The sequence below is a fragment of the Lepisma saccharinum genome, chromosome 14 (genome assembly GCF_977018435.1).
Source record: "Lepisma saccharinum chromosome 14, izLepSacc3.1, whole genome shotgun sequence".
In the NCBI taxonomy this organism is placed as follows: Eukaryota; Metazoa; Arthropoda; class Insecta; order Zygentoma; family Lepismatidae; genus Lepisma; species Lepisma saccharinum.
Genome location: NC_139242.1, coordinates 63631161 through 63647130, shown reverse-complemented (window position 1 = coordinate 63647130; position 15970 = coordinate 63631161). Strand labels below are relative to the sequence as shown.

The following is a 15970-nucleotide window of genomic DNA, read 5'->3' as shown; positions in this document are numbered from 1 at the left end:
ATGTTTGCATGAGAAGGTTGGTGCATTAGGATTATAATTTGTCTCATGTGTGCTTATCAGGAACTGTGTTACTATGTTTATACAGTAGCTATATATTTGAAGTAAGTTATTATTGTTATATTTGATTGGCTAAATATTTCCACATTTTTCTATATCTCCTGCCTATGTATAAAACATTTTCCATGTGAAAAGAGCACTTTAGACAGCTGTGATTTAAGAGGACAACCTCGTGTACAGACAACTTTTCACAACATAATTGACCACAAAATAATACTTTTTGAAACTTTGAAATGCACAGTTTTTCAAATTGCAACATGTCACTTATTGTTTTAATTTTAATATACTGCTGCTCCTTTATCATTAACCAGGTACCTTAAATATGTTGTGGCTTTTTCACTATAGACAATTTATAGGAAAAGTTGAGTGTGTCAGACTCATAGCTATGGTCCGTATTTTATTGTTTGCATGAAAAGGCTGGAGGATATTATTTTTTCATAGTTTCACTAACCTCCCACCAAAGAGGTTTTACAAGGTCAAAAATGTGCTAACCTCTGTGACAGAGTGGTTAGCACAATGCACTACGATGCTAGGGGTCCCAGGTTCGCTTCATGTACTTAGGCACCTGTGGCATGCGTCTGTTGACTATTTCGACCTGCTAGCATTGCCATATATGTCCCAAAAATGGTACTTTTTCACTGAACCCATAAAATGGCCAATAAGAAAATCCATCAAATGTTGCACATGATTAATATTGATCGCAAATGGCAGATTGACATGGCATCAGTCATCTAATTGTGACCCTTCGATAATTTCTTACGTATTTTTCTCATTCAACAGTGCATTTCTGGAAAAAATTTAACGCTGCCTTCCGCCAGTTATTAATTTATCTAAATTTTCTGTATGGAGAAAACTGATAATTTTAAGCATTGAAAAATATCTCAATGGATGAGACTTTATAATGCAGAAAACACGGTGACAATATTTATTACGGTTTTCATGATATACATTTTCAAAGTTTGGGTGGTGCAACTTTTGAAACACAGTATAAGAAACTGAGCATCACGGTATTCAAAACATCACTAAATCATTCGAGAAAACAGGAAATTGGGTATTGGGGGACAGAAAGGGAGAAATTATTAGACACACTGGAATGTTCACAACGTTGATTTTTTTAAAAAAAATTGCTAACTTACACTGTACTGCAATTTGAACTTAGAATCATCAAAATTTCATACATATTGCGGCATAAGATCACAGTCGCCAGGCTGAAATTTTTTGAGCCCTGGTGTAGGTGTTGTTTCGTATTTGCACAATTGAATTGTTTTTTTCCAATTAGTTTTGAAGGGCTCCAGCCTTCATTAGCAAAGGTTACGGTGTCTGGAATGGAGATGGTAGTGCATCACTGCTAGTTCTACCACCTCCACCCGGGAACAAAAAAGCAGTGATGCTCTACCATCTTTATCCCAGACACCACAACCTTTGCTAATGAAGACAGCGGTCATTCGAAATTGATTGGATTTGCAATGTGGAAATACGGAACATTACTTATGCAAGCAACATAGTGTCTGTTCAACGTAATTTGACATGTTTTTTTTATTATTATTTGTAAGTGGAAAAGTTGTAATTTTTAAATAAATATTGCTAGTCTTCATTAATGCAACTGCATATCTTTCTGTTTATAGGTCAGTACCAATGTCAAGGCCCACACAAGGCCCTTTCACTTGTCCATCTGTAGAAATGTGAACTTCTGTTTGAGAACAGAACTCAAGAGGAATGGATTGCTTAGTGCAAAAAGAAAGAATGGAATTCAGCTTGGATCCGGTGTGTTTCTGAGACTGGAGAGTACCAATGCAGCAGGAAGTGTTGTCTTTAACTCTGCATCATCTAAAAATGAAACTGTGCTACCATCTGACGTTTCGAGTCCAGTGATAGATGCCATTCCTGAGCCTCCTGTTGCCCCAGCACCTGAAGTTCTGGATGTGGTGCAGGCTGTCGGAGAACCAAGCTTTGCCAGTTTGGGTCTTGGTGGTTACACCCCTATCGGTCTAGTCCAGAATTGCATGGAGTTCTTGCACATCAACTGTGACCTGCCATGGTGGGGCTGCATAGCAATTGGTAAACATGAAATATATATGATTTACATTTATGAGTGAGAAAATATGAATAAGTTTCATATTGCTAAGTAAAATTTATATTTCATGATTGTAGCAGGGTGTCTTATTTCCTGATTTATAACAATTGTTATCCAGAAATAAAAATTAATTCATTTGATTTTTTTTAAAAATTACATTGAAAAAATTATATATCTAAAACAGTTTAAATATGATATTCAAATGAGTGTTCTGCACCATGGCACAAGAACTCTTTGAGGGGCACAAACATGGTGCATGATTAATGCACTGAGTTCCAGTACAGCGGTTATATGGCTTTCTAAACTGCAGTCCACTACTATTTCTTTCTAGTTGTTCCCCAGTTTGCTTCCACCAAGCGAACTAATAAAAAGCAATATTTGTAGCTACCAAACGTTTTTAATACTTGATGTTTCAGCACATTTTGCATATCATGACTTATAAACATAATGTTTTTTTTATTAGTTATACTGTGACTGTGGCAACATGAACAGTCTAAGAATTGAAGCTACCCCTCTCCGCAGGACTGAACCTGGAGGACTAACCAGCCAGCTATGTGGGAGATTAAGAAAATTTTACTTTATTATTGTCAAGTAAAAAATGAAATATTTGATGTTGTCAAGAATCTCAATGCACCGCAATGAATCTTGTAACAAATATGCCAACTGTTTTTGCATATCATTGTAGAATGTGCAGAAAATACCCAAAGCAGGCACATGTGAGAAATGGAGGAACCTTTCACTAAAATTACCTTGTGTAATGGTTGGAATATGGGAGGGAGTATGCTCGTCACATTTTTTTGTGATAATGGCTACCTGTGTGCAGTGTTTTGCTGCAAGTGCTATGTGTACTCTTGTCACCTGTTTATTTGTTGCATCATCTATTAATCTTTGGTCTTGGTGGTTGGAGTTGATGTGGTGTGTGTGTCTGCTCTCAATGTTTAATTTATGCTAGAAGTGCATTATCCACATTGCATAAAAAAGCTGAGCTTGGTGCATACTAGTCCAAACCTGCATCCAGTGTCAGAAAGAAGGATTTTATCTTCCTCTGTCATCCAACAACCTAGCCAAAGCCCTCCAACCATTCAAGATCAACGTAACACACACGACCCATCCCTGATAATCCATGACTGTAAAATGCAGAGTATGTGCAAGGCATATTACATCAGCAGATCCATAAAGGAAAGATTTCAGCAGCACCTCACGGATGCTAAGGAAACTCATCCCACCACTGGCCTTGCTAAGCACATCCAATAGAAAGAGCATACTAACAGAAATTATACACTGGGCATGTAGCTTTCACTATAAACATTACAAGAATTAAAAAAACTGTGCATTGTGCACTTCTGACATGAACTAAACAGTAGACAGCCACACCACAGATGGATATCTACTCCGATAGTTAATACCAAGGAGTAGCAGACATCACAACAAACAAGCAGTTGATGACAGCATGCCTAGTGACTCGGAGTAAAGTACCAGAAGTCCACCAAGAAATAACACATGCTCCTGAGAATAAAAGTATCATTGGCCACCAAAATTAATAGGATAACTTAGTTTGACCAATAAGAAAGTACTTCATTCCACTATGTTAATTTACTACCTTGTTTTTTGTTGCCTGAGACATGAGTATATGTAGTTCACATTTTGTTTTCTAATTCTCATGGTGATATTGTCCATGTTCTTGTGAATTTCCTCAAGATGAAAATATCAAAACAAGAAAATTCACAAGGACAAATACAACATTAAAAACTGTGAGGTTTTTGATGATTTCAAGGGGTTGAAGCCTCATCAATTATTTGCCCTTGCATAAATTGACAGCATCCCCCTTAATCTATCCATCAGTATTGTGCCAAATAATATAACTTGTTTGTTTGATGGCTTAACCTTTATAATTGCACAGTGCTTTGATATACAGTATGTCCTGCTTAAAAGTATAATATAAGAAAAAGTAATAACTTTTAAGTTTATTAAGATATTTCTGTACAGTTTTCTTCTATCTATAGAGTAAGTTAAAAAGTTTTTTTTCACACCTTATACACCTTGATATGTGCACCATTAGTATCATGACAGATGTCCAACTTATATTCAACCTCCGCGCATCTGTTACTGGCATTTGTGCTGCAATCCAGAATACGACATCAGTAATGCTGTACAACACATGGGCGGAGCTTGAATATAGGTTGGGCATCTGTCATGCTACTAATGGTGCACATATCAAGGTTTATTAGGTACGTAAAAAAAACTTTTTAAGTTACTCTACAGATAGAAGAAAACTACAAAAATATCTCAAAGTTATTAGTTAATAACTTAAAAGTTATTAAGTTTTCTTTTATTATATGTACTTTTAAGCTGGACACATTACATTACATAAAAGTTGCAAACGAAGAAACAGTTCTTAACAAATAATATTATTTGTAAGATGGCTGTGGTTAACAGCCAAAGTCCACTATGGAACACACTTCATTTCTCGAACAGGATTTTGTACCGAATTTTGAAATAGAAATTTGAAAAAGTACCTTTATAATGGAAACAGAATACGTATGCAATCACTTGTCTTCCAGGTACCGTAGCAGTGAGAATCCTCATCTTCCCGCTTGTAATAGCTGTTCAAAGAAATGCAGCAAAAATGAATAACCACCTTCCGCAACTACAGGTGCTGCAGATGAAGATGTCTGATGCAAGGCAGTCAGGAAACCATTTAGAAGGTGTGGTTCTTCTCCTTTTAACTCATTTGAGAAGATTGTTCAGTATGTGGAGCTATAATTTTTTTTTTCTTCAGATAAAAAAAATGCATATGAAATAAACTTAACAGAAAACACATGAGTGGTAGTAGGGATGACAATTTGTGACAAAATGCTCTACACAATTTTTGGACTATAAACATCTTATTTTCACATTTATATACTTTTTAAAGATCTTTGTAGTTGAGTTTAAAATGTAAAAAATGAACTACATTTCTTACTCATCTGAATATTGTGATCTATCATCTTCCAGTATGCACAAAATTGTTTACAGTGTGTTTTCATAAAATACCAGTTTGTATTACTGTCATCTTTTTTACTGATACTGTCTCTTCCCAGCTGCGAGATATGCACAGGAATTGATGTTGTTCATGCGGGAGAAAGGTTTGAGTCCATTCAAGAATATGCTGGTTCCCTTAGCACAGGTATGTGTAAATTGCCATATTTGCTTACATGTGTAGCACATAGCAATATGTATTCATATTGGGTGGTTATCTTGTTGTTGGCTGCAGTATGTTGTTCTAAATTCAAACGTGCAAAATATAATAGAGTATATTTCTATTGTTAAATACAGGAATAAGTCAAAATATTTCAGAAGTGATAGGTGAAAAAAGTGTTACTTTCAACTTTATTGTAACAAACTTTTCACATCTTTGATTTAACAGTTTTGTTTGCTCTAGATCTGTTTGACCTCTCTAATTTGTTTCCTTGGGGAGTGGATTTAAGTTTGTAACGGGGAGAGGTTGCTGAAGGCAAGATACGTTGTGTAAGGTGAATCTTCGATCTGGATCACTGTTTAATTTCACAACTTTTATCCCTGTTTGAAACATGGGACAAAATGTGCGTAAAAGTCCAACTCAATTTATTGTATTGCTGGTAGGTAGGCAGGCAAAATAGTTATATCTGTCCATCCATAGTTGGAGCTAAGTGACGTGCTGTATCCTTTACAGATAGAGCTGGTTTTAATATTTAGCCAGAAATTTTTGGAACCACCCTGGTAAAAAGAGTTCAACATGATATTGTATTGATCATTTGCCCGTCTGCTTGTGTCAAATTCCAGGAGTTAATTGTAAATCTTATTCTTGTGTTAATGGGTCTTTTGAAGGATTTTGGTTTCTGATGCATAGACTGTCCACCTTGCTTACCAGATCTTGCTTTGTCTATTACAGTGGAACCTCGATATTACGTTTTTCAGGAGACCAAGTTGAGAAAATGTAATATAGCATGTATTAAGCTTGAAAATGTAAAATCGGGGTTCCACTGTACCTATTTCCTCACCTTAAGGACACTGAAAGGACATACATTTTGTAAGGATTCAGAGGTGATAGCAACGACAAAGCAGTTTTTTTGTACACCAGACAGAAGAATATTTTTTTTCGAAGGGATAAGAAACTTGAAACACAATGTGCCAAGTGTGTGGAACTTCAGACTGAAAATATGAAATAGCAGGAGTTACATGTGTATCAGTAATTTCCTTCTTGACCACGCCAAGAACTTTTCAGCTACCCCTGGCATTAAATTTTTGATGTAACAAAATAAACTTCGATGAAATGTAACGAAACATGTGTATGGGAAAAAACAGAGGGTGGCTATAAACTCCATAATTAGGAGGTGTGGGGGTGTAAGGGGTGCTGCTTCCACGTAGTGCACCCAAAAGTCAACCTCACTTCCACGTAGTGCACCCTGGACAAGAGACTAACGAGACTCTGGCGACTGGCGCTATTGCCAGTATAATTTTGTGTGTGTTGTCCTGTTTTATGTCCTTGTGTGTGCTGAGTGCGCGTTTACAGCCTCAGCTTTTAACAAGTCAGAACATTTTAAGGTTTTAAAGTTTTTAGTTATGCAACGTTTGAGTTGTAATTTGTAATGGTAAGGGGCTGGACCCCGTATAATGTGACGGGAGCAAATTAGCCTAAGTGCTGACGCTCCCAAAATTTTAAATTCAAATTCAAAATTCAAATTAGGAGGTGTGGGCTGCTAATAAATAATAACAACAACAGTGGTGACACCAGAAAGAGAGTATGGAGGTAGTTTGCCCCAGTAAGAAAATCAACCTGTCCTGGACGAAAAAACACAAGAAAAAGAAGCTTATCAGTAGCGAGCAGAACTTGATGACCTAAAAAATATAGGTATATGACCTATAGAATGTCCTAAAAAAATGGGAAAATTTGCCAAAAATTACCATTAAATTTATTAGTTTCAGGTTAAAAAATTGAAATGAATAGGAAATTAAACAAAATACAATCTTACTTTTTAAAAAAGGCACCATATGATACCACATGCAATTTCAATTAAAATATGCAACGAGGATTTCCAATGGAAACAATTGAATAATTTTAAAACAATTTAACGAAAAAGTCGTATACACTGAATGGATTGGTGTAAAATGCATTAATTTCCCGCATCTTTGCCTGGTTATGTACTGTGGTGTGTTTATCTGTGGCACTGTAAAGAAAAATTATCCACGTAAGACAAGTTTTGTATAGAAATTTAACAAATTGTATAAAAAAATAGGGAAACCAAAATCAGGGACACATCCGGGAAACGGTTCATAGACACCCCCCCCCCCCCAGAAAAAGTACATCAGAAATTGTTTGAAATATCTGAGTGTACCCCAGACGGGCACCTGGTGGTTTCCCCCGACACAACAAAGACTGTCACCAGTTCAGCATTTCTTTTCCTCGTAAATTGCAATCCTGCGATATATATATATAGGCCCATGTTTACCTTAGTGAAAAGACTCAAGAATATTACCAAAATGAAAGAAGTGACAAAATGTGACGAAACAATACACTGAATATTGCGAAAAATGACATAAAACCTGAAAATTGGCAAAAAATGCACTTTAAGATAACCTTTTTTGGGTTCTAGATGAGGTGTAATATTGTGTATATTTAATGGGCATCGTGTCAGAGATGTCAGAAAAAAGATGACATTTCATCAACTTCCGCTCCCTACTTATCACTATTGGACCTAAGTTTAAAGTGGGATCCTAACTACAATGTGTCCCCACTGTCAGGAGGCACCAGGAAAGATTAGTAAAACTTTAATTGAATGTTTAACCCAAACACATGTAATATATATTAAACCCCCACAAAAATACAGAAATGTATACTTTGCCTTGATTTGCTTGTTTTTCTGGCAATAAATTTATGCTGTTGTTTCCTTTGTTTTACTGAGTAACTGAACCATAAGCGGTACTCTCTGCGCTCTTCTACATAAGAAAGTACTTTGCTGATTTATATAATATAGAATTTACCTATTGTGATTATTTTCCAGGCTCCTGTCTTTTTATCATTTTTCCTGGGATTGAGAAGAATGACAAACACTCCTGTTGAAAGCATGAAGGAAGGCGGACTGTTTTGGTTTACAGATCTTACCGTACCAGACCCATACTTCTTGTTACCTATAATAACAAGTGTTACAATGTGGATCACCATCGAGGTAAGACAGAGAAGGTTTCCTCAATTCTGACCATAATTTACATAACGGTGCATGTTGTTGCATAAATATTAAATTCTCATGCTAATAAAATAGTGTATGTGACCACTTAACCGATTGTCATCAATACTTAAACTTCATCATTGTAACAGTTTATTTAAAGTTGGGAATATTTGAGTATATTGTTGTGCAACTGCACCTAAAATTTGATTTAAAATACAATTTATAGATTCTGTTATGGGGTGATCAATATTATTAGTCAATCACAAAATTATTGAAAATTCAGTTTTATATATTTTTCAGCAGATTTAGATTCAGTGAAAGTGTAATGTGGTATTTTATGGGCTCTGTAAGTAGGTATGTGCAATATTTTGATAAATCAATGTCAACATTATCGAGATCGTTAACAACCGCATTCGTAATTTTTAAATAACATCATTCTGCATTACAATGCATGTTGGTTATGCATTCTATTCCATTTGAAAGCACTTCGCAATAATAATCAGTACAAAATAATACAAGGTACAGGACTGACACCGAGCTCAATTTAAACTTGGCACGGCCATCTTTAATCCGAGGGAGGCCTGAGCCTTCAATTTGGCAACCTTGTAAACCGTGACATCAGCCGGCCGATGTTACTTAGAAGAAACATTACAGAATGAACGTCAAGACATAAAAAAGTAATCGCTTCAGTCGCTCAAATTGTATTTACTAGTTTATTCAACGTTATTTTTCGTAAGTAAGGCAGTATGTTATTAAGTTGTTAAAGACATACATTAAAGTTTTTGAGCCGCATACCAGCATTTCACAGAGCATTCCGAACTTTTCACATGTGGTGAATCATCAAATATAATATATATCCAATAAGATTAAGATTTTTAATTATGTGCGAATATTTCAGTGACGTCGAAAAGCCATAACCATGACATAGAGGCAGACTAATGTAAAACATGTTTACACAAAAAGCAACTTCCACGCTGAGAAAAGTTGTGTGCATGAGGCACCACACACTAATCTTTAAACTTACTCATATGAAGTACAAGGGCGAAACTACAACACTCAAAAAAACAATTTGTATAACCTCTAAGAGCATAAAACTTAACAGGCTTAACCTAACGAAAACAGTAGAACACAACACTCATGCTTTCACTGTAAGATATCTCCGCAAGAGAAAAACAACAGAAATGTAAAACTAATTTCTAAACCATGCAAAATTATTCAATTTATCTCAGCGTGTATATAGTCATAAACACCCGAATTGCCACTTGTTTGGAAAGATTTATTTTAATATAATCAATTTCGTGGAAGGCATTATTTTATCCGTGTACATGTATATGCAATTGTAATTACAATGTATTGTCTGTTGAATAAAATCTTGGCAAATCATGCCATAAAACTGCTAAAATGAAGATTATGGTCAGAAATATTATGTACACAAGATAAATTTTATACTCTGTAATACTTGCCCATGCTGGTTTATCACATCCAGAACTACTTTTACGTTTTACTTTTAAAACTTTAAAGCCAGTGTGTTAGATCTTCCATCACTTAAATATTTAGTTTGTAAAGAGTTTCTAATGTCATTCTGACATTCTATCAAAAAAAATAAGGTCAAACTATTATACACATTATGGAAAGTTCCATGCTGCATATGATATGTAAAGTTTGCCTTGCATTTTCTGTTAATTTATGATTATTTAATGATAAATTTCCGTTTCTATTGTTAATGTATGTTTCCTACTTACATCGTAATGTCAATCTTCTGTCCAGATTTGGAAAAACAAAAACATTTTACACAGATTCCCTTGTTTCTTTAAAAGTCAACATCAATTTTGCTATTCGTGCCATGCTTTGTAGCTTGTAGACAGTGTTGCCAAATTTCATGATTCCGGCCTTAATAAAGCTGGCCGTGGCCATGGCCATCCTGTAGTCAGTAGTCACAAATATGCCAGGTGTCCCGGGTTCGAATCCTGGCTTGGACATGGGTGTTTTTTGTGTGTCCCTTCAACAACCTCATCATATCGTCACTCATTCTCATCTTCGCTATTCGCCAAAAGTGACAGAAATATGAAGTAAATAAAATCAAACAACAGTCAAAAGCTTCACTTAGGAAGTAGAAGTGTGGTGCAAATGAAAACCTTTTCCTTTGTAGAGCTTTGATGAGAGAAAAAAAAAGAGAATGTTCAATACATGGCAAGGTGGGAACATACAGATGGGGAACAAAATAAAACGAACACCTGTGAAAAAGTATGCCACATGTCACACTGGCAGTACAGGAGCACCACCTGGCACTGAAGTCTGCCACCTAGTGGCCGTGAAGGGGAAGGTATTAGTCTGTCAACAGCTGTCATTGGTGGTGCATTCGTCTATCGTACGTTCTCGAGAGATGCTGCAATGTCAAACCTGACAGAGTTCCAAAGAGGCATGTTGTTGGAGCACATTCAGCTGGAGCCACGGTGACGAAAGCCCCAAACCTTGTGGGGTGTGCAAGGAACACAGTATCAGCCGTTATAACAGCGTACACAACACAAGATAAAATGACCTCTTCAAAGCACAACAGTGGATGAAAGACAAAGCTTGCTGCTTGGGATAGGAGGGTGTTCAAGCACATAGTGGCCTGAAAGCACGAGCAATCGTTATCCGAGATAACATCTGAAATGAACAGGCATCTCCAGAACCCCATTTCAACCAAAACTGTCAAAATGGAACTCCATGCTGCAAACATTCATGGCAGAGTGGCAATTCGTAAGCCATTGGTGACATAACATAACGCTGTCAAGCGATGCCAATGGTGCAGTGCTCACAGAAGTTGGTCCCCACAGCAGTGGCAACAAGTCATCTGGTCTGATGAATCAACATTCATGTTATTTCAGACCACCAGGCATGTTTATGTGTGGAGAACGCCCCGAGATGCGTTTCATCCTGACTGCCTCAGACTATGAAGCATGGAGGTGGATCCATTATGGTATGGGGTGCGATATCTTGGCATGCTGTGGGACCACTTGTTTTTCTGCTTGGGAAGATCAACGCTAATCACTATCGGAGCATTCTGAGGGATCATCTCCATCCTTTTGTCCAGACTTTATTTCCTGGGGAGCGGCTACTTTTTCAAGACTACAACGCTCCTATTCATACTGCTGGGTCTGTTCAAACATGGTTCGAACAATATGACAATGAAGTAGGACGTCTTGAATGGCCCCCACAGTCTCCTGACTTGAACATTATAGAACATTTGTGGGGATATTTGGAGTCCAAACTGTGTACTCGAAGTGTGCCTCCAGCCACACTTTCGGAATTGGAGACTGCTCTGGAGGAAGAATTGCTCCAGATTCCCTTAAACATTGTTCGTATTATTTTGTCCCCCATCTGTATGTATTACACATTTGTGAGAATGGCATTTACTGGAAATATATCACTTTGTACTGGGTGTTTCAGAAATAATTGAGGAGTTATAAAAATTTATTGCAAATAAAATATTGAACTTACATTAATGAAACCAGTCCAGAAAGAACAAGGAACTCAGTTTTTTTTACACTTGCAAATATTCAATGTGTGCACCATGGGTGACACAGCACACATCGACACGATAGTCTAGTTCTTGCCATGCTCGCATCAACATTGGCCTGTTGATAGTGTGTATCACTATGATGATACACTCCTTTAAGGCTGCTATATCACACGGCATCGGTGAGACGAATACACTGTCTTTCATGAAATCCCACAAAAAGAAGTCACACGGTGTAAGATCCAGTGATCTTGGGACCAAAACATTGCACAGCTTAACAAAACATACACACACACAAAGTGTTTGAGTTCTTAGTACCTTCTGAACTGGTTTCATTAACGCAAGTTCAATAGTTTACTTGCAATAAATTTTTGTAACATCTCAATTATTTCTGAAACACCCAGTATTTCAATTTGAAATAAATTGTTTTATCCTGGTTTCTTATGATTTTAACGTGGATAATGCATATCTTGCATTAATACCATCACAAATAACAATATGAAAGTTGAAACCCCCACCTGTATTGTAGTTGTATCACCATTACATTTGTAAAGATTTGGGAATTAGTTTTAGAAGTACATGTACACACCTGTTCAGGCAAAGTTGAGGTTACATATTTGAAGTGTGTGCTACTTTATCTGAATAGGAGTGTACATAAAAACAAAATTGTCACAACTGTTGAAGTAATATCTCATCAGTAAAATTATTGTCTAGTAATCAATGACTTCTGTTCCTAGTATGCATCATATGAATCCCTCAAACAGTCCCTGTATAGTGCAAAGCAAAGCTGGGCAGCATCCAGGGTGCAAATTTTGTTGAGCGAGCAGGAAGCCCAAGAATCTCTTTTTCACATACTAAGAGACTGTTCACTTAACTGAATATATCTGATCCATCAGTGGGGCCCAATTCACAAGTACTTGGTCTATCATTTCAAATACAGTTGAACCCGAGTCATACATACGTAGGTATGTCAAAGTGAAGAGAGAAAATAATACATATAACTAACAATTACTTACAAATCAGATTTAGAAACCATGCCATATCATTATTATTTTCAGGAACGTCGGTAACGCATCTGACTACCATGCTCAAGGTCCCGGGTTCGATCCCCGGCCGGTTCAAATCTGGGAACTTTTCTAACGGTGGAAGCGGCCCGGGCGCCCACCCAGCGTCGAATAACATGGGTACCTGGGGGAAACCCTGGGGGGTAAAGGCGGTCAGGGGCATGATGCTGATCACATCATCCCCACTCACGACCGGATCAAGAAAGTGTGGGGCGTTACCCCCACACCCCCTATACGCCTTCATGGCATGGTGCTATGCACAGGGGAGCACTTTACCTTTTTTACCTTTTTTTAGGAACAAGAAGTAGTAATACAGGCTTGTCATAAAGTGGTAAATTAACGAATCTAAAAGTTAGATCCTTAAGTTTTATGTCGATTAGGGTCCACTTCCCGTATAAATGTTACTTTGTTGTCAAGCGTGTAACATTTCCTCTTTCTGTTTTCCATTGCCGACCAGTAGCAACTGAAAACGTTGTGAAGGAACCACTGTTCTGTTTTTATTATGGAACGTCAAACGTCGGCTATCTGCATATTTTTAACGTGTGTAGTTTCGTATAGCGATTACGTAGACAAAAAATGCGTCTCATGTTCTGAACAACTGCAGCAAATCTTTCTCCTCTGATTTCATGCCGTCTCTCCCTGCCTTCTCTGTGATACTGCCGTGCCACACTCATCTTTTTCGCAACTCGAGACTGACTGCCGCCATGCCATCCTATCTTGTTTCATATTTGAAAATCGTCTTGTGCTTTTGTAACCACAAGAAATGTATAGTTTTGTAGTTTGGTTACAAAAAATCAACTGTACTTTATGAAAATTACTACATATAACCCTGATTTACATATAAACACATTACCTACAAATAAGGTTTAATTAACATTTTTAAATTATATTTTGCCGGGACCTACAGTAATATCTACAAATAAGGTTTAATTAACATTTTTAAATTATATTTTGCCGGGACCTACAGTAATATACATATAAAACAGAATTATGCAGAATTGAGTTATGTATAAAGCAGTCCCAACTGTATGTATAGTAGACTAAATTTGGGCTTATAATATGGAGAGAAGGTGCTACATAACTAGCACCCTCAATTCAGACATGCTCTAACTCCAAGTGCCTTTGCCAAACTTTGCATATAGATATTATAAGAAATTGAAATCTCTGATTGAACAGCTATGGAAGTGGTTGGTTCATTAGGATTTTCTGTATCACTTGTATTAGGTTGGTTAGAATGAAATGTCCACCCCAGGTGCGTCATTGCCAAAGGCCAAAAAAATCAAAACTACAGTACCTGGTTAATCAAAATAGTCGCTGTCTGCAGCCACACACTTCTGCCATCGCTCAGCCAACAATTGGATTCCATGGCGAAAGAAGTCTGGAGTCTGCGACGCAAAGAACTCCTCAACGGCATGTTGCACCTCCCGATCATCAGCGAAGGTCTTCCTTGTCAGGAAGTGATCGAGATGCCGGAAGAGATGGTAGTGAGTTGGAGAGAGGTCGGGAGAATATGCTGGATGAGGAAGGGTTTCATATTGCAACTCATGGAGAGCCTTCACCGTTCTTTGTGCGACATGTGGGCAAGCATTGTCGTGCAACATGAGGACACCATGTCTGTGGACCCTTGCTTGCAGAGAAGTTTGCGGTGCATTTCATGGAGTTGAGCACTGTAACGATCTGCGTTGATGGTTTCACCTTGCCTGAGAAAGACATGATGGATCACACCCACCATAGTCCACCATACCAGCAACAACACCTTCCATGGGTGGAGAGGTGGTTTCGGAAACTGCCCTGGACGTTGATCATGATCCAACCCATTGTCCTGATCATTTACGATTGTCATAGCAGATCAATTTTTCATCTGAAGTGACAATCCGATACAGGAAACCATCTTGGTTATTCCTTACACTCAGAACTGCACACCTCCAGACGGTGAATCTTGTTGGCCAGTGTCAAATCATGTGGTAGCCATGAGTCCAACTTTTTCACTTTACCGATCGCAGAGAGCCACTGAACGACAGTGGTATGGTGTATGCCTAACTCGTCTGCAATGGCACGAACACTTTTCCGAGGGTCCGCTTCCACGGCGTTCCTCAGGAGCTCATCCGAACATGATGTTGGCCACGGAGCTCATTTTGCAATACTGTGTCACCGGAACGAAATTTGACAAACCAGCAGCGAATGGTGCTTTCATTTGCCATTCCTGGCCAATGTTTTTGGCAGCTTGCTGAGAAGAATGTCCCAGTTTGAATTCGTAAAGAAAAATCACTCGCAATTGTGTGTTCTCCATGGTGCACTTTCAGACGACGCTGTTCAGCAACACAGTGCCTCCTGGCTGTCTGGATGCTCCAGCCTGTTTGCTGGACATATACAGAGTTTATGACGTCATACCCATGACCTCAGTCAATCCCTGTGTTGTGTTGTTGAGTTTCCCACCAGACGTCAAAAGCGGGCATTTCATTCGCACCAATCCAATACAAGTCAGCCTCTGGTTCTTTCTCTTAGATATTGTGTGCATAAACTGAATTGAATTATGTGGCAAGAACCCTTTCAGGAACAAGGCCTGTTAAGTGTCTTCCCCCGGGTGATGTGGTCAGCACATTGAGTCCCTTCACTGCTCTGATTTCTAGACTGGAGTCTATTTCTTCTTTTCAAGGAGCTCCCCAATTGTCCTCATCATGTTAAACCAACACAGACATTTTTGACGCACCCAGAATCGAATCCTGGATTGTGACACACACCTACACTGGTCCTCTAGGGCCTTGGACGGGTTACTAAGTTACTCTGATCGAACTTCTCAGTTAGCTATTAGGGTAAACAAATTGCAGGTTCTGACTGGTCACTGGTGTAGGATTTATACCTTCCTTAAGTTAGAAATGAAAGGTTATGGAACTTTCTTCCAATAAAGTCTGTTTTATTATCGTTTATGCACAGTATACAATAACACTTATCCACTGGCAATCTTGGATTCAAGTTAACTGATGCAGATTTGAGTACAAATTTGACACTGGTAACCAATCCAAGATTATTCACAGTTGCATAGTATCGCAAGAACCTAGAGCGTGAGCAGTAGGTTTATGAGAAACTA

At 37.9% G+C, this 15970-nt stretch overlaps 1 protein-coding gene across 2 annotated transcripts in view; it reads left to right on the top strand.

Moving 5' to 3' along the window:
• Nucleotides 1-15970, top strand: part of OXA1L (OXA1L mitochondrial inner membrane protein) — a 36675-nt gene that overhangs the window by 6610 nt on the left and 14095 nt on the right. For both annotated transcript variants that reach the window (XM_083135788.1, XM_083135787.1), the window contains exons 2-5: nt 1683-2115; nt 4693-4836; nt 5212-5297; nt 8152-8316. In XM_083135788.1, the coding sequence (XP_082991914.1) occupies nt 1683-2115; nt 4693-4836; nt 5212-5297; nt 8152-8316 (828 nt within the window). The remainder of the gene's footprint in view (nt 1-1682; nt 2116-4692; nt 4837-5211; nt 5298-8151; nt 8317-15970) is intronic.